Source organism: Cephus cinctus, unplaced genomic scaffold (assembly GCF_000341935.2).
Source record: "Cephus cinctus unplaced genomic scaffold, Ccin1 Ccin1_scaffold1205, whole genome shotgun sequence".
NCBI classification, from domain to species: Eukaryota; Metazoa; Arthropoda; class Insecta; order Hymenoptera; family Cephidae; genus Cephus; species Cephus cinctus.
In genome coordinates this window covers 442,384-460,890 of record NW_014333672.1, presented here as the reverse complement: position 1 = coordinate 460,890, position 18,507 = coordinate 442,384, and the positions used below count along the sequence as shown (strand labels likewise).

General features: G+C 47.0%; 1 protein-coding gene across 1 annotated transcript in view; it reads left to right on the top strand.

Moving 5' to 3' along the window:
- Nucleotides 1-18,507, top strand: part of LOC107272644 (serine/threonine-protein kinase 17B) — a 34,854-nt gene that overhangs the window by 10,295 nt on the left and 6,052 nt on the right. Inside the window, exons 2-3 of the mRNA XM_015749991.2 lie at nt 15,106-15,318; nt 15,423-15,561. Coding sequence (XP_015605477.1) covers nt 15,106-15,318; nt 15,423-15,561 — 352 coding nt within the window. The remainder of the gene's footprint in view (nt 1-15,105; nt 15,319-15,422; nt 15,562-18,507) is intronic.

Below are 18,507 nucleotides of genomic sequence, written 5' to 3'. Positions count from 1 at the left end.
CTTTCTCACTCGTTATCCAGTATACGGGAGTTTCTCACTTCGTTCCGTCTTTACGGTCGCAGCTTCCTCGATGAATCCTCCTTTACGCGTCCTGTCTTTGATCGTCCTTGCGCTCTATTTCGGGAATTCGTTATCGCCGTGATAACGAAGAGGAATTCCGGGAAGAGTGGCGAGGAGTCAGTGCGGGGAGTCAGAGTCGGTACTGACTCTAATGTTTACCCAGTCTGTTGATTAATGCTCGCAGCGTGGTGCCTCGCTCTGGTGGGTTGCGTATTTACGTGCGCGAAAGATAAGACCGAAAAGTCTCTCGTCGGCTGGAGTATGAGAAGAAATGGGGACGCATTGTTGTGCGTCGGGACGCCAGTGCGGCGTAACCACTAGTGTTAACGCCGTCTCTTCTTCTTGTAATATCTAGCAATTACGGTTGCGCCATTGGACTTTATACGTGAGAAATCGTTGCTTTGGAAAGCAATTAATTTGAGGGGGCAGGGGGAGGAGATAATTTCAAGTTAAAAATTTTGAGTAAAAAAATTTGTGAAAATTTTGTTTCATTACACATACGAGAATCCTCATTGGCCAATGGCAATGTCTCAAGGTCTTCTTGCTACTACCTGACCTCGGAGGACGGTGGTCTCTTTGGAGGCTGAGTAATCCCGTAGGAATTTCGTTAGGGAACCCAGCTGCAGTTTACATAGAAATCTCATTCTCTTGGTCGGACAAAGATTCGCTTCGTCGGTGTCTGACATTCTTTCAACCGGCAGTCCCCCCTCCAGGGCCTCCTGCTGTGTTGGCTCAGTGTCTAGCGTTGCGTAAAGACTAGAGGACGCTTCGCGCCGCGGCCACCTTCCTATTGCTCGAGAATCGCCACGCTTTGGGCATGTCTCTTTCTATGGCGTAAATAAATAAATGAAGGGTTCTACAAATATTCGCGGGATGTGAAATTTATACAAGGGGGCTTTATACGATTGCGTAGTTTTGTTTTTTCGAAATTTTTTTTTCAATTCAAATCGGCACACATTTCGGTTGGATTTAAAGAATTTTTTTTATAATTATTATTTTGCACCTTATCGGCACACCGGCAACGATAATATATAGATTGTAGGCCTCTCTTATCGCTGCTATCGGTGCTGTATCTAGAACCCAGGCAGGGTCACTCTCGCCACTCGGCCAATGGAATGATATTCCAGCCATATTTGTAACTGGCGAAAAGAAACACAGTGACAACTCTTTCGGCGTTTCTTGGGTGTCTTCTCACGAAACTGTGCCGGATCTTCCGGCTTCCATTATCAAAAGTTCAAATTCGACGGTTCCCGGAGATAATTCCCTGTCCATCCCAGTTCCAATGGACTTTCTACGTACCAAGTAAGCGAGCCATTTTTATCCTACGGACAGTTTCGTGACCCATATTTAAAATGTAGAGCCGTATGTACAGCGTGAGAGTACGTAGAGGAATTATGTGGAAAGTTGAAAGAAATATTTTTCTTCGACTTCAACACGTATTACCTGGTTTATGAGAAAACATTGTTTTTTCACTCATTTTCATAACTAAATTGTTCTCGAAGCGAAAACCTGGCAGACCTATCGTTAACGGTCCCGTGACCGCGCAGTCCCTCGACACGTTAACGACTTCAGTCGTTAACATAAACAATCTGTGACGTCACAGGCAGCATCGACTCATCTTCACAGACCGATTTCGTCTTTCCGATCGAAGTATCGGCCGCTGGACATCGGGCAACTGGCAACTGGCAACCGCTAACGCTAACCTTCATCCTGGGACACCGTTACTCTGCCCCGTCAGGCCCGCCGGCTATGGCTATTAAGGTCTCTGGGTCCCCATCCGATCAGCCGAGTAAGCCACGTGAATCCTCCGTCAGCCTGTTTCCTGCTACGAATTTTCTTTCTTCGAACTCCTCGTACGGCTCTTTTCAAAAATCCTCCGCCGTACACACTACGACGTGTGGTATATTTAAGTCACGCTGTCGATCCTCACATTCTACCATTCTATCACACTCACACGGCAAAGCGTTCTGTCACTTTTCAGTATTGGTTCTGTCGTTCTCTCTCTCTCACACCGACTCTGCTACTCACGTCTCGCATTCGACGATTCGACTTCTGCCTCCGTCGTATTCGTGACTTTACGTATAAGTGGGTCCAGTCGGGGCGACGTGTCTTTACGACTCCTATAAGAGCACGTAGGCACGAGGGTCGAGCGAGTTTCGTGCACGGCAGGTGCATCCTTGAAACTTTGCTCTGCTTTCGCGGAGAATTCGAATTGCGTTTCGGGTTATTTCCATCGCTAAGAGATCAGGCGAAAATTCCATGGGAGCCCGCGAGAGTGTCCGTTTTCTTTTCAGTGTGTCTTAACGGTCATGTCGCGCGAGGTTAGGCCGTGTTTTTTGTTCTAGGCGAAATTCTCGCGCAGACCACGTGCCGCTGCCTGAACAGATACCCAGCATGCACCGCGACTCTAGCCGCTCCGCGTCGCTTCCCGCAACCTGAAGTTGGCTGCATCAGGCACGTCGACTGTGCTCCTTCGTGTATATGTATATCGAATGGTATTTGAATGGCGGCTCGATCGGCAGGAAGCGTCTCGTTGGAAAGGCACGGATAGAAATTCGTGTCGCAGCCGGAAGGCACAGCGAGTCCTCGATATACGAGTATAATTTACAATTGTACGGACGATCGGGAAGGCACCGTGTAAATTACACTGTGAGATACGAAGTGCATGCAGCGCCACTTCCTAATTAACACGTGTCGTGTAATTAGTCGGAGCGAGAGAGAAAAACGAAGTCAGTCGTGAATTGGAGACGCGTCAGCGGAGTCGTCCGGTGATAGAGCGTCCACCCGCACCCCGGGTGAAAGAGTCGAAATGGCCGACGGCGGTTGACGCGATCAAATATTTCTTGGGTGGCAACAGCTACGACACCACCAGGTTGGGGGGAAAGGGACGACTTGACGCGTATACCAATTTCGCGAGTTCATTAAAGAGAAGAACGTAAAGGCCGCACGAATATTTCTTCTTCTAATTGGTAATTACATATACTTACCATCAGGACATTTGAAATTATACTAACAAATTTCTTTTATATATCAAGATCATCCGGTTTTGTCCGACTCCTCTGGATTTTTTTAGACTATCTTCGTACTGAAGAAAAAATGTATTTCGAATCATCCCGTGCCTCCTGCGACTTGCGTGGCGTCACGTGGCTCGTCCTTTCTTTCTCTCGCCTCGCTCTTGATTCCCTTCTTATCTCGTTAGGCGAAACGATTCGACTAATGAAAATTGTAAAAATTCCCATTTCACGGTCGCTCATTCCTCTGACTTCTCTGACTTCTCTGAGTCACAAGTCCGCACGGAACATTCTCGTTTCTCTACTCGAGTCCCCCTGGCGTGAAGATCACACAGTCATACCACCTCGACGGTTTGGCACTATATAGTAATGTACGTGCAAGTTCTACGGCCTGTAGAGAATCCTACTATAGCTACAGTATAGCCTCGGGTCACGCCTGATGCGTGGCCGAAGGTGATTCACGTGAGAAGCACGCTCGCTATATGTACATACACGTATACACGTATACACGTATACACGTATACACGTATAAACGAACGACGCCGGATTTCGACTCTTCTGGCTTCCATCTTTATTCATTTCGCCATGTTACACGTGTTTCGCTCGCAATGCTTGAAGAAGTCAGCTACACACTCCGTTGAGCAATGTATATCCATGCATACGTATAGAATTATAGATATATACACGCGGATAGAAAGCTCATATGAACAGCACGGGTAAGAGAGTCTCTCGTAATTCTCATGCGATGCCGATAAAGTAGAGTCCTGTTTACAGAAATCATTATGACCCCATAGGGTCAGCCGTTAAGAGATCCTCGTGGGTTTCCGCTTCTTCCACGTGATCCGCGATCCACGTGAACGAGAAATGAAAAGGACAAGCCGCCCGGGGAGAGCGTGGGACTTTTCCAAATCAAAATTACTACCTGGAATCTCTGAGGTTACCATCCAGCCAATTCCCGTGAGCCTTCTCAAAAACATTCTCAAAAAAGAAAAAAAAAGTGGTTTCGAGAGCCGTTAAAAACCGCTCCTTCGTTTGTCTAGACCAGTACCTACTCTCGGTTGCCCTGGGCCATTCCCATGGGATCAGTGGCCCAACAGGTTAGCCGGAAATTGGAGGTGCTCCTCGGCCATCCCCCTGCCGCCAGCAGACAGTCCCGTGCAGCGGGACGTACTTCACGTATCACTTATTGTTCGTCATTATTTTAGATATTTTGCCCGTCCCTGCTTTACCGACAGGACTCGCACTTTTACATCCTATTAGCGTTATGCCCATAATTAACAAAGTCAGGTTCAGCCAAGCCGAGTCATGGTCATTGGCCTCTTCGAGGCTCTAATGGGTGTGAGATAGTTCTCGAGATTTTCGAAAGGGGGTTGGTGGGAGGGGGGGGGGCGCGCGATATACAGAACCAAAAAATCATCGTGATGCGTATGCGACTGTTACGCAATTTATTAGTGTGCTGGAATTTTTTTTTAATAATGAAACCTACAAGAGTCAAGGACGTCGTTCTGGATCCTTTCAAAGCCGTCGAAGTACAACGGCCGATCGTGAGAGGCGCCTCTTCACCTTCTTACGTAGCCTGCAAGGAGATCGGTGGTATCTACCTGACTTCTTCCATTTCTTTTCCTCCTACTGCCTACCTAACCTACACCACCTACACCACCCACCTTACTCTGGCAGTCTGTGGCCAACCTAGCAACAACCTACTACTGTACTACTGGGTATGTACGCACGAGAACACCGGGTATATTACCCGTAATTGATTTCCTTTGTCGAGATCGGCAGGTGGCGATAGCATGTTAATTCGATATAACGCACGAATGAATTCACTCTTCGACTGATTCCCCCTTTGCTTACGTGCCGTCGATCCTTTGCCGATAGATCATCGATCCTCCCGTGCCACGCCCTTTGCCTATCAGGCCACCTCGGGGTTGCATTAACTTAGCGGGTCGCTTATTTATTTGAATTTTTTATTCTGTGCCGAACGTTCCTGTTATTCTTCTTCTCTGGCTCTTGTGTCCTTGCAATTGATATCCATGCAATATCCTCATATATACAAGTGCAGAGTCATCCAGGAATAGGATCCATTGGCAATCGGTCATTGCACGTGACTGGCACGTTGCTTGGGAATTATCAATCCTCTTGGCGAGTAGTCAATGGTATCCCAGTGTCATTCCTCCATGAGAATAGCTCTGCCTGCAGGCGCGGTTGTAAGGATGCACGTTGATGGCGGTTTGTGTCTTTTAAATTCGCGTACGTGAGTGATGCGCGCCGACTGCAGCGCCCTGGGATTTTCTGTGCCGGGAACATTGTAGGTTGTAGGTTGTAGGTTAGGTTGCCGTTCTGGAATTATCCGTCTCTATCGTTCCCCGGAGAGAATTCATGGCTGCCGTCGCCACTCGGCTTCTCGGTCTCTCGAGTTCCTGTTAAAGAAAAGATCGCGAACTAACGGTCCATCGATCGTGCTTCCCCGAATAGAGCGTCCTCCTGGCGGCCAACCCCTCCTGGAATGTCGTCCTGCGTTCTGGAGCGTTCTCACCGGCTGCCAAGGCAGCCCAGGAGCGTGCGACGACGACGCGACGTGGACCCGAGGATATTTAAACTCGACAAAGGACTCGATATTTATTTCTCATTTTGACATTTGCGCTTATTTATCTGCGTTTATTCTCCGGCACGAGGGTGTATCTAGGGTGGGCAGGGTTATTGGTACTTTTATTTTTTTTACCATGAAAAATAATTCTGACCTCCATCCCCTGCACGATCAACGACACGATTGTCGATCTTGATATCCAGTTTATGTAATTTGCCGGTAAACGAAATCGAAGCTGCGTCTTCGTCGAGGCTAAAGCGAATATCCTGGTTGCGAAACGGACGAGCTGGTTCTCGCTCTGCCCAACCGGTTTGCCTCCTCGCCTCTCTCTGGCTCTCTGGCTCTCTGTCCTATTCTCACGTGTAGCCAACATTCTCACTCCACTCTGAGCTCTTGTCGCTTCTTGTAAATTCACGCGGCCCTCCTGTATCAATCAACGATAAAGTCCGTTTTTAATGAGTCCCCGTAATTAAGCGACTGTGTGTGTGTGTGTGTGTGTGTGTGTGTGTGTCTTATTCACGTAAAAAAAAGTCAACGAAATGGACGCTGCCTCGATACGCCATATTTTTCTTACACCCGTAGGTGTATTTGCATAATGTCATAAATAATTGCCATTCGGATAACTATGGACTAAAAAGGGAGTATATTCACGGCAGCGACACACTCCTTTCTCGGGTTCGGCTGGTTTTCCGGAGCCAGCGCCACTGCGGTAGAAATCGAAACTACGCTCGCAACCGTATTCTCTCCTATTTAACAAACAAACACGTCTATGTTAAGTGGACAGATAATTACTGGATAAGCATATATGTATATTATAACATATATTATACAGACACGTGCTACGAAAATTACGTAATTTCCCCAACTCATACCACTTCAACTTCTCTCAATTCTCCTCATTATTTTATCGTGATAGTCACGGACAGCTTCACTGCCGTTTGCCCGCGCTCGAATTTATTTCACTTTACGTTCAGCCACTAGTGCTATAGGCTATCCCATATAGGCTATTTACCATTTTTCCTGGGACAGAGGAGCCACTGAGCAACCTTTTGATTGAGCAAGAACATCATAGGCGCCGACGAATGCCGGCTCTCCTCTAGCGTAGACAGAAAAACCAAAGTCCCCTCGTCTATGCACCAACCACGAGGCGCACGAGGCTCTCGGGGGGCCTCTAACTGTTTATGTCGTCTGGACGGAGAGAAACTTGGCGACTGCCGTTCGTTTAAATGATTTCTCGTGCGACAGCTTGTTCTCTCTCTCTCTCTCTCTCTCTCTCTCTCTCTCTCTCTCTCTCTCTCTCTCTCTTCTTTCTCCGTCCTTAACTATTCCTATTCTTCCTCTCTCTCTCTCTCTCTCTCTCTCTCTCTCTCTCTCTCTCTCTCTCCGTCCTTAACTATTCCTATTCTTCTTCCTCCTCTTCTTTCCTCTTCTCGTCGTAGCGATCCCTCGTCTACCTCGACGCTCGTCTCTTCCTTAAATTTTTTTCTGTTTTATTTCCATCCCTTTTTTGTTTTCTTTATATTTGCTACCTATTGTTATTATTCTTGTTTTTCGACCGTACTCACGTACTCACGTACGACCGTATGACCTGCGCCACGTGGCTCGGAGTGACTGGCGAATTTTAAACGCGTTCGAAAATTCCTTATCTCTATTAACTGGCTGCTTCTTGACCTACCTCAAGGCTATTACGTTAGTTTCCAAAGCTGCCACTGTCGGCTCTGTGCGTAGTTCGGGGAAGCCACACGCGTCGCTCTCGACGGTATTGGCCGGTGATGCTATTTATTTTTGTACTCCAGTGAGGAGACTGGGCTCTTTTTAATGGATTTTGCGCTTTTTTTGACAGCAAGAATTTTTACTTGCAAATAAAAAATATTGTCCTCGGGCAGTTGGCAATGCTTTGCGATGTATCTTTGGTGTTTTATTCGTTATTGATACTCGATCGATTAATACCAATGGGGATCCGGTGAATTGAACGAATTTTGGAAAAGTCGTCAGGCTTGTCTGATGCACGTTTTTTTTTATAGAATCAATCTCGTCCTTTTCGTCCTTTTCGTCCTTTTCGTCCGTTTCGTCCGTTTCGTGCCTATTGGCGCCTATTGGTGCGACGGAATCGAACGGCGGGGCGGAGGGGGAGGGGGCGAAATCAGCCTGCTTTAATTAGCATATGGGCGATGGTGCTCGGAGATACCGACCGGCCGTTCATTCAGAACCAATCGGCGATCGCTAATTCGATTCGAAGAGACAGGAGCGGAATCGCGCAATGAAACGTGCCGTCGGGGCGACGATTCCTTCTTTTTTTTTCTTTTTGTTTCTTGTTTTTATACTAAACTTCGGCATCGGCCATTGTCCACTTGGGTCACAGTGGGGCCAATGTGGAAGGGCAAAAAGATCACGAAATTATATTTAAGTGGGTGGAGAGGGTGCGTGAGGCTTTTTCATGGGGTTTTCTTGTACAGTGTGAAGGTGGCTGTTTTTTCTTTGCAATTGAAAAAAAATATCGATATTCTTTCGATCGATAGAATCGATTGGATTTGCCACGGGCGATATGCAAGTTGTTCAAGACACCCTCCCCACACCACTGCTCACTCTCGCGCCAATTTCATCGGCGTCGCGTTTCGCCGAGGCGGCGATCGCAACAATTTGCAAAACAATTTGCAAAACAACCAGCCGAGTGGTTCGCGAAAGGAAGACATTGTATATATAAAGAGTATCCAGTCGGGATAACAAAGCAATTGCGAGTCTTGGCGAAAGTTACGCAATTATTTGTAACGTGAGATACGAAATTTGGTTTTTTCATGTGAATTCAATTTTTGTTCTTTTTCCTTTCGTCTTCCTACTTTTCGATCGTAGTAATGATGTGTCGCCCACTCCGGGAATTCCAGCGACACTTGCCCAAGTCGCCTTAAGGCTCCTCGGCTCCGGTCGCCTTACGTTTTGCGTTGCGTCGCGCTGCGGCTCCGCTCCCCCTCCGCTCCTCCCGTGACTCATATTGCACTTGATTTGGTTTGCGCGTACTGGAAACACGTGGCGCACCTTACTTCGACGCAACATTACTTATCACGTGGCTAATTATGATTCATCGGACACAGAGCAGGGTGAGGCCAAACATAATTGACGACTTTTATGGAAATAATGAAATAATATGTCAAAATGACTTTCTCCTAATTCTTTTGTACGCCTAGGATTTTGGTATTACGGTGCGGTGGGTAACGAGGATGCCGAATGATATTTTCAATGGGAATTATTGCGAGCTTCATTAATTAATACTGTGGTATTTTTTTTCGAGGGACTCTATACATATACAGGGTGTCCCACAATAAAAAGATATGAAGTACACCGTCAAATAAAAGAGAAAAATCTGAAAGGAAAAGGTCCTGATTCATTTCTTGCCCCAAGCTTTCCTCTTAGAGTTATAAAGAATTAAAGCTAGCCAATCGACGCGCGAGCTCGCTGTGAGCATCCGAGTGCGTTGATCGGCTGACTTTAATTCTTTATAACTTCAAGAGGAAATCATGCTAAAAAGATATAGATCAGTACTTTTGCTTTCAGATGTTCCTCCTTTACTCGATGCTGGTGGTACTCCATATATTTTTATTCTGGGACACCCTATATATATTGAAGTGAGGTTAGGTTGCCTCGAAAGGACGTGGCAGAGACCTGGATAAGACTGTCCGATTAATCGAGAGGTGACCAAAACAAGAGTGAGAATGTTGTGGGCCGCGGGCACGTCGGGATTCTTTTTGCCGAGCGAGAGAATGGCACCGGTAAAAGAAAAGTTGGAATAATAAAAGAGGTCCCGGGTCCCTCGTTGGCCGGCAGGGCAAAGTCAAGGAGGAGGAGCAGGAGCAGGAGCAGGCGTGGGGGGGGGGGCCTAACGGGGGCTTCCGTGGATCGCGAAGAAGTCGCGAGAATAAGGAATAAGGAAGGGAGAAGAAGAGGAGCGTCCGCCGGAGAACACCCTCGACGTCCTTCGACGGCCGCCACAGTTTGCTGACCCAGGCTCGTTTCTGGCAAGAAAGGAGTAAATAAAGAAAAAAGAAAGGGGAGCGTCGAAAACCGGGCACCGGGGTGGCGAGGGTCCCCCGATGAGGTTGCTGGAGCGGAGGGGGGAGGCGCGGCTCCTTAAGACCTCCGGGGGTACATTTGCTCCCGGAGACCAAACTTTGTCCTTGTTTTCTCTTCTTCAATGATGCTTCTCCTACTTCTCGGTATACTTTTATTCTTCTTCCCTTCCGCGCTGGAATTCGCAAGCGAATTGTTGAATTGGCGAAAATCGTCAATACGCTTCGAGCGATCGTTTACGAGGAAGCTAAAAGAGCGGAAGAAACTGCGTTGTTTATACATTGACTCTTTGGTAAGGTGGTGGACTCTTTGTGAGCGAAGAAGACGGCAGGAAGGATATTCGCGACTCTGGTCACGATCCTCGGTGTTCCTCGCCGGACCGGTCTTTGCCGATCGAGGACGTCAACAGGGCCGCTGGCTCCTGCCGAATCGACGGGGCTTCGCTTTATTTGCTTGTCAACAAGCTTTTCAGGGGAGTCCGAGATCCTTCGTTCTCGTTCTCTCGGGCCATTCTTCGAGCGATCGACGCCGATCGACGCCGATCGACGCCCAAGTCCGGCCGAGTCACCGAACCCGTCGAAAGGGCTCCATCTTCTTCCTTCTTCGCCTTATCCATCTTTCAGTCCTCTTGTTCCACTTCTTCTTCTTCTTCTTCTTCTTTTTCTTCTTCTTTTTCTTCTTGTTTCTTCTCGTTTTACTTCTCTTATTCTTTACCACTTTTGGATCGACTCCTACAGCCGACTCAGCCCAGGTCGGTCTTACAAGTTCCTCTTTATGCCAGTGGAATGCCAGAGTGCAGTAGGAAGTCCTTATTACACATAAAATAATCGAGCGATCGGTAGTTAGTCGCAAGTTCGCCAGCATGTAGGAGAGTTTCTAACGAAGGCTGTGCTGGCGGGAGAGTGCACGTGGAATGTCGTTTCGTTGGAAGTAAAAATGCTAGAGGAGAGAGAGCGAGAGAGAGAGAGAGAGAGAGAGACTGGAGAGTACAGGAGGAGGAGCACGGGGAGGAAAGAAAGAAAAATGAAATGTAGAAGCCCGTGGTACACGGTGCTACCTTGTTCTCGAGAGGGATGATTGGGAGGGAGGGATAAAGAGGGGAATGAAAAAATAATTGAGCACGCTCTCGTGACACGGACCCCGAGCGCCATTGTTGTTCCTGTTCGCTTCGTCTCTTTGCTCTTACAATTTTCACGAGACCGTTCATATACGTGTTCCCTGGTAGACGTCGTCGTGCTTCGATCAAATTACTTCATTTTTTTTCCACAAAAAACTCCTCTTCGTAAGACTCTTTTTTTTGTATTGCGTCACTCGTACGTTCGTGTCATCATCAGTCCCATTTTTTTTTTTTTTTTTTTTTTTTGGTAAATCACAAGAGCTGTCGAAATACCTGTTCCTTGCGTAATCTTTCCTGGACCTCTTCTTATCCATCATCCATCTACCCTGATGTCTTCGGCAACCTCAGCATCTCTCTCCTATCGTTCCCTTATCTCTTTGACTTCACTCGCTTCGGCTCTGTTCAACTTTTCCCATGGCACAACAGTTACTCCAGGACATTATCTCGAGCAAGGTGCGTGGTGCGTGGTGCGTGGCCTTTGCGGCGACCGCACTGACCAGTAGTGCACCCCCCAGCTACCAGGTACCAGGTACCAGGTAACCAGTGTTCAGGCACTGTGCATAATTCTCCAGGAAATCAAAACACTAGAAATCCAATTCTCCTGCGTTTTTCATATAGAATAAGAAAGTATCTTTAAAAATAAACTCACTTGCGTCACTTTCCACCCAATTTTCATACCAAGGTCATTCGCACTTAGTTTTATCTTAATTAATTCGAATAGAAAGGACAGAAGAATTATAGGTCCGACATCTTCAGCGCCATCTTCATCAGGTCGACGACCGTTTTCCATAAAGGAAAAGTCGGTTCTCACTGTACATTGTCTATTCTTGCGGAAGATCGTTGATCCGTAGATTTTCTATCTGACGTGTGCGGTATGTCGCGTTGCTGCTTACCTGCAAAGGTGAGAGAGAGAGAGAGAGAGAGAGAGAGAGAGAGAGAGAGAGAGAAGGAACGAGATGGGGATATCTCCTGGGTCTAGTAGGACCCAATAGGATCCAGTAGTGGGTAGGTGAGGTTGGTAGATCCTGAGCCTAAGATAGCCTCGGTTCTCTTCTTCCCCATCTAATGATCGTTACACCTGTACCTCCAATAAGCACCGACGTTAGATCCCCTCAGCACCTGAAGCACCTCCAGGTGGGTGAAGCACCTCCTAGGCGCACGTGGTAAATACGCACTCGTATGCTCTGATAGCTCTTGCGAGAGAAAGTGTCTTGTGCTTTCTACAGCATCCGTAGCCTGCTACCGGGTATTGAGCCACCAGACCCCGGGACTGCGACACGCGACCTCAACCTTTTTCATGGATCCCGACGATAAAGTTTCTTAAGCATGCATAAGGCATACTTGTATGCTTGATGCTGACCTGGACCAAAGAAGAGGCTGATGACGGTTATACCGTTCTCGAATTTTAGTCAACGCTCAAGGAGACTCTTGCCTGCCATTTTCTATTATCTTTATAACCGTGAACCTCCGGTGCGGTGAACCATAGTCACTCGGAACTGTTATTTTTTTTCTTACAAAACTCCCTTTTCTCCCTGCTGAAATTCCAGCCTCCAATTTGTTCGGTGTTCACCTCCAGACTCATTCGAATAAATTCCAGCAGGATTGTTGCTACCGTGTAAGGACGTTCCGGGCAGTTGGCAAACCTGCAAATGAAAGGGAAGTGGAAAGTTGAAGGTAATCGGATAGGAAAAGAGGGTAGACTCCGTCTCTTGCTCGCGCTTGCTCGCTCTTGCTCGCCTTCTGCTGAACTCGTAAAGTCCCTTGGATGCCTCGTGGTAGTCTTTGTTGCCGTTCCTGATGATCTCGAGAACAAAGGGAAGCTCTTTGGGCTGTCTAGTTGGTCTTGACTCCTGGTGCGTAAAATTGGATCTCCGCAAGTCGTTAAGGCCGTCCTGGTGCATTATTCGTGGAAGATGATATCTACGGGTGAAGAAGATCATTCCGGAGTCAGTGAAGAATTGAGAAAGAGCAGCAGAGGGAGAAAAGTGAACTGACCCGATCCGCCGTTTTAAAAATTGGTCCTGTTACGACCTGAGGCATCTTTTTTTTTTCTTTTTTCTTTTTTCTTTTTTCTTTTCACAATTCTCTTAATGATCTAGATCGTTATTGGCAATTAGTACTACAGCCACACAGCAGATTCCCTGGCTCAATTATTTCATCCACTTTGTCCCCTGTTCCTGGAGATGAAGAATTTTACAGGCTGTCGACCGCGTTCGGTGCTCAGGCAGTTTACTGGGTTCCAACAAATCACGAGGTTCGTTAACTCTGGCCAAGGATCTTGGCTGTTCCTCTGGGTAGCTGTCCTCGTGGCTCCTGCTGCGCGCAGGAGTCTCACCAAGTTAACCATCAGAAAGTAAGATATTCATCCGTTAAAAGAAAGAGGAGCTTTCCTAGGTGAAGTCGAACGGAATGAAAGATGGCGCTCTGGGCAAAGTAAAATAATAATAAAATGGAGAGACCCCTCCATTCCATTTACATGCCAGGCACTGACCCTCGAGACTTCGAAGCCGACCCCTCTAGGAACGCCGTCATTAAATCGCACTGGCAACATGGTACCTGGGAATCATTAATCGAAGCCCTAATCGCGCCTCTAAAGGGCGTTTTAGTGCTCGATTAGCCAACCGACTTGGCACAACCTCCTCCTCGTATTACTGCACTTCCACTGCACTTCCACTGCACTTCCACTGCACTTCTTTGCGTCGCCCCTGGCAGCGGCTCTACGATAAATCGAAATTAACGCTGATTTTATGGGCAGCAGTTATACCTTATAACACTGGAAGAAGTGTTTATCTGCGCGAGCACAGAGTCCCCCCCTGGGTTTCCTGTACGGCCGAGTACAGTAGGCGTCCACATTGCACAGCATTGTCCGATGGTGCTCCTTTTCCATCTTCGGATGATCATCAGATAGATTCAGATCTGTCCTCACTTCCAAGTCCTTGGCGAGATCTAAACAGAGATCAATGATCGAAAGAAAAAATGCTAGCGACTCGAGGCTTTGATTAGGATGAAGTGGCTCGGCTACGTCATGACGGCTTAGAACTGTCACGAGAAGCTAAATCGACGGACGCTGGATGACTGTCTTTCGCAGAACAGATGTCTGCAATCACGCCGCTCCTAATGGCACAACTGTAAATCCATCCACGCCAAGATGACGGCATTATTATTCCGTCGATCGTGCTGCGTTATACTCTCTGCATTCTGGCTCTGGAGTCTCTGCCGAGGAACAACGGAGTCGGAATAGGCCACGATGAGGATTGAATGAAAAGGATGAGATAAAATGGAGATTAAATTAAGAGAGGAAGCAAATGTATTCCTGGTACTGTACCGGTTGACGAATGATGGCAAGGTGCGAGCACTCTTGATTACTTAGGCGGTTCGTTGATCGTCTACCTTCTTCTTCTTCTTCTTCTTCTTCTTCTTGTTGTTGTTGTTGTTGTTGTTGTTGTTGTTGAACGTGTCGAGAAGGCGGTTCGTTGATCGTCTACCTTTCCTGGTACTGTACCGGTTGACGAATGATGGCAAGGTGCGAGCACTCTTGATTACTTAGGCGGTTCGTTGATCGTCTACCTTCTTCTTCTTCTTCTTCTTCTTCTTCTTGTTGTTGTTGTTGTTGTTGTTGTTGTTGTTGAACGTGTCGAGAGCTGTCGGATCAAGACCTGCTATCTCTGTAACAGCCTGTAATTAGAACGCAGATAACAAGCCTTCGTTGAATAGGCTGCCCACGCGGTTCTTGCCTTTGCATTGGCATTTGCCAACCTACATAGGTAAATGGACAGAGGTTCTCATCGGCTCTTGGACTGATTGCGACCTCAACCAAGTAACCGGACGTTACGCGTATACCTTAGCTACTTGGCTAGAGAGCTGCTCGACCGGAGCCCAAGGTCGTTGCCCCAGAAGACACTTGATATCCTGGCCAAAGTTTTCATAACCTCTGTTGTCCGCTGATCTAGTACTAGGACACAGGTTCGTTGCCTTTGCCGTTGCTCTTGATTCGTGCCTGCTGTATACCTTGCTGTTCCAAGCGAACACGAGGACCCTGAAAATAGGCTCCTTGAGAACTTGCCAGTTTGATGGACGATCCTTTTGTGTCTTAATTTTTAACTTTCTTAACTTTGGCTGTCGGATTGAGTCGGAATTATCGATTCTACGGGATCAACCTGATGATTCATTTCGTTGGACTAATTTTCAATCAAAGTGCAAAGATCAGACTTCAGCTTGAAGCTTGACTTGCGCGTCTCTTAAATGATGTGGTAAATTTATATTTTCAGGGGTAAATACGCGACCGTACGGAGATGCCGTGAGAGAGCCAGTGGCAGACAATGGGCTGCCAAGTTCCTGAGGAAGAGAAGACGCGCCCAGGAACTCAGGGCTGAAGCTCTTCACGAAGTTGCGGTGCTGGATGCCGCAGCTCACTGCCCACGACTCGTAAAACTTCATCAGGTCTTTGAGACCAACACGGAGATGGTCCTCGTGCTGGAACTGTAAGTGTAGATGAATCGTGATCATCCGTTTCTGTACCTTCGCACGACCTTACGTCACTGACCCTCTACCTCTTTTACTACTCTTTTACTTTTATCATCGACAGAGCTCCGGGTGGTGAACTTCAAATGGTGCTCGACAGGGACGAAGTTCCTGAAGAAAAACAGGTCGCCAGACTTCTCAAACAAATTCTAGATGGCATTGCCTTTCTTCATTCCTTCAACGTGGCCCATCTTGACATTAAGGTAAGTCCGTCTTGTCTCCTTTTTTTTTTTTTTTTTTTAAATTAATTAATTAAAAATCTTTACCTTCACTTCCTTGTGCACACGGTCGATTCGCTTATTATCGATAAGGACTGTACTTAAGGTTGGCTGACCATTAGAAATAGTATAAAGTGAAGTTAGACGGGCGAGCGACATTTCTGGCACTGATCGCTGGCAAACACTTGACCGGGCCCAGCTCAACGCCCAACGCCCCATCGGCAACGACCCAGATTGTTATGTAAATACCGTGCAAAGCTGCCAACTGCTAGATTAGAACGGATCGAAGGCGCCGTTAGTTGTTGCAATATCCAGACAATTATTTCTTCAGTTTTTAAACGACAAAGTTCTTTCTTACAAGTTCCGTATACTCGTGCTTTAAATGCTGCTAAAGCAATCCTGTGTCGCCGGCACATCCTCCTCCTGTCCATGGTCTCTCGTTAAATGTACAAACGTGCGAAAAGTGACATTAAGACAGATACAGATTATTGTAATACGGACGTAAGTAGAGAATTGCACGACTACATGGTTACACGCATTTATCGATTACCAGAGCAATTGATATGGGTGAGCCAAGGCAAGCCGGTTGCGTATTAATAATATCCATGGCGCTCGGATAGCCTGACACTCCTGCACTCCAGTGTCCAATCCACTCGGAATCATCTACCATCGAGTATATATTTTCAAGCTGAACGCAACGCCAGATTATCGTCTTGCTTATGCAATTATGCAACCCAATTAACATGGGGTTTTGCAAATTGCCGTTAATTCAGAGGGCGCATCGATTCCTCTCGCTGTGTCGCGGGGAAGCAAGGGAGCCCCAGGTGGCTCTATCGTTTTCTCTGTAACTTCATTTTTTATTGACGTATTAACGTTTCACGATGCTTTTACCGTACAGATTCATCAGCTGATATATCATGAAATTATGATACTCCACCTGCGAGCAAATATACTGTTTGACTCATCATTGTAATCGGCCTTGTCGCTTAATGCTTTTATCGCTCAGTACCGTTATCATGATTCGATAGAGAAGTCCCTCGATGGAAACGCACAATGCGGCAGCCATTTGGATCGATAAGATACGGGCCTTACCTGCTCGAAACACGAAAGAGTCTTTGGAAATATGTCAAAGTGAATAAAAAATTGTTGTTTTCATATCGTCCGATAAGATCCTCTCTCGATTTTGACGATTCGATTGGATATCTCGAATACGTGGAAATACGTGGCGGCTCTCTGTAGGTCTTGAGATCGTTTTGCTATTATTTCGATCGCGGCTCGACGACGCGAGCGCCACGCGCGGACGGACTGCTTACCTTTGGCTTTCAAATTTAGATACGACAATTAGCAGATTCCTCGGGTCGTATTGCAGCTGCGAGAAATAACACGTATTCTCGTATCTGTAACGGCACCCTGCGCACCATCGTTATATCCTTCTATCCTTCTCTCTTTCTCTCTTTCTCTCTTTGCATTATAATTTGCTCTTTGACTCTCTCCTTCTCTTACTTATCGACGGTTCTTATGACTTTTCGGGCCACCCTATGCGCATTTCTGCTGAGTCGACGGATGCCAAGGAAGGGACACCTCCTTGCGATACTTGGAATTCGTATAAGCAGTTTGGCTTTACAGAGAATCGACACCTCGACAGAAATTACATATAGTATAGGTGATGCATGTGTTGTATATATACATTTATATTACACGTGTCGACACACGAACCTTATCTCTTCTCCCGGATTTCGAATTATTTTCTAATTGATCATTTACAACATTGCATCAGCGATGCACATGCAACCGCAATGATTTTACGGCATTACCCAGCGGTTCTGCCTCGCAGCTGTCGGCGGATGTCGGAGGATCTCGGAGGATGTCGGAGGATCTCGGAGGATGATACTGTGCACAGCAAAGTAATGACGTCGGGCCAAAGCGAAACGGCGTCATTCCCTTCTCTCTCGTTTTCTCTCTTTTAGTTGATTTTTCATTAGAAATCCTCCCACGCTTCGTGACTCCCGTGTACCTTGCTCGTAGCTTACATAGAACAGTCCACAATACAGTCACCGGTATATCTATAGCCTGCACTCTGTATGGTCATGCTGTTTACCTATTCGCTAATTCCTGGCGTGCACACTCTACACACCAAACGTTATTCCTCGAGTACAGAGAAAGAATGCATCGCGCAGCTCATCTGTGCCCGATATAGCATTCTCTGGTGTTATGAATGAAAAAAAATTCAGGTAAATTCCTTGGCGACTTTCCAGAAAACCCTGTTGGACCTACTCCAGGAACTTGGCGCCGCGACGCTCTCGAATGCTCGATTTATCCTGGTCAACATTCGCTTCCTAATTCTTTATTTCTGGTGCTTTGAATTCTTGGGATAATTTTATATCTTCATAATCCTTCATAATCCTTGTATTCCTTGTATTCCTTGTATTCCTTGTATTCCTTCATAATCCTTGACTTTTATCGTTTCGCATTCGCTAGTTTGAAGAAAAGTCATTCTCGTAAAGCCGACTGTGTTACTGCCAGTGGAGCCAACCGAGCCACGCATGTCTGGCGGCCAAGAAAGGGTCGCGGGCACCGCGTCTCCCCTTCTCGCACCGGAAGTTTCAATTAGAGTGAGAGACAGATCCTCATAAATACATTCGTTGCCAGTTAAAAAGCCGTCGGGAACGTGTCTCGTATTTGGCCGATTCTCACCCAGCTAAAGGGGATCCTCCTCCTCCTCCATTCCGTCATTCCGTCATTCCGTCATCCTTACCGGAGTCGAGCTCGAACCATGCGGAGGGAGCAAGTAGGCTTTGAGGTCAACGTCGAACAAAAAGCTCGAACGACCTCAGGGGGAGAAGAGAGTTCGGAGGGAGCTTCTCGTGGATGGAATTCCCTCCTGGCGCGTCGTGAGCTCTTCTTCGCGTAGCCTTCACCCAATGTGTAACA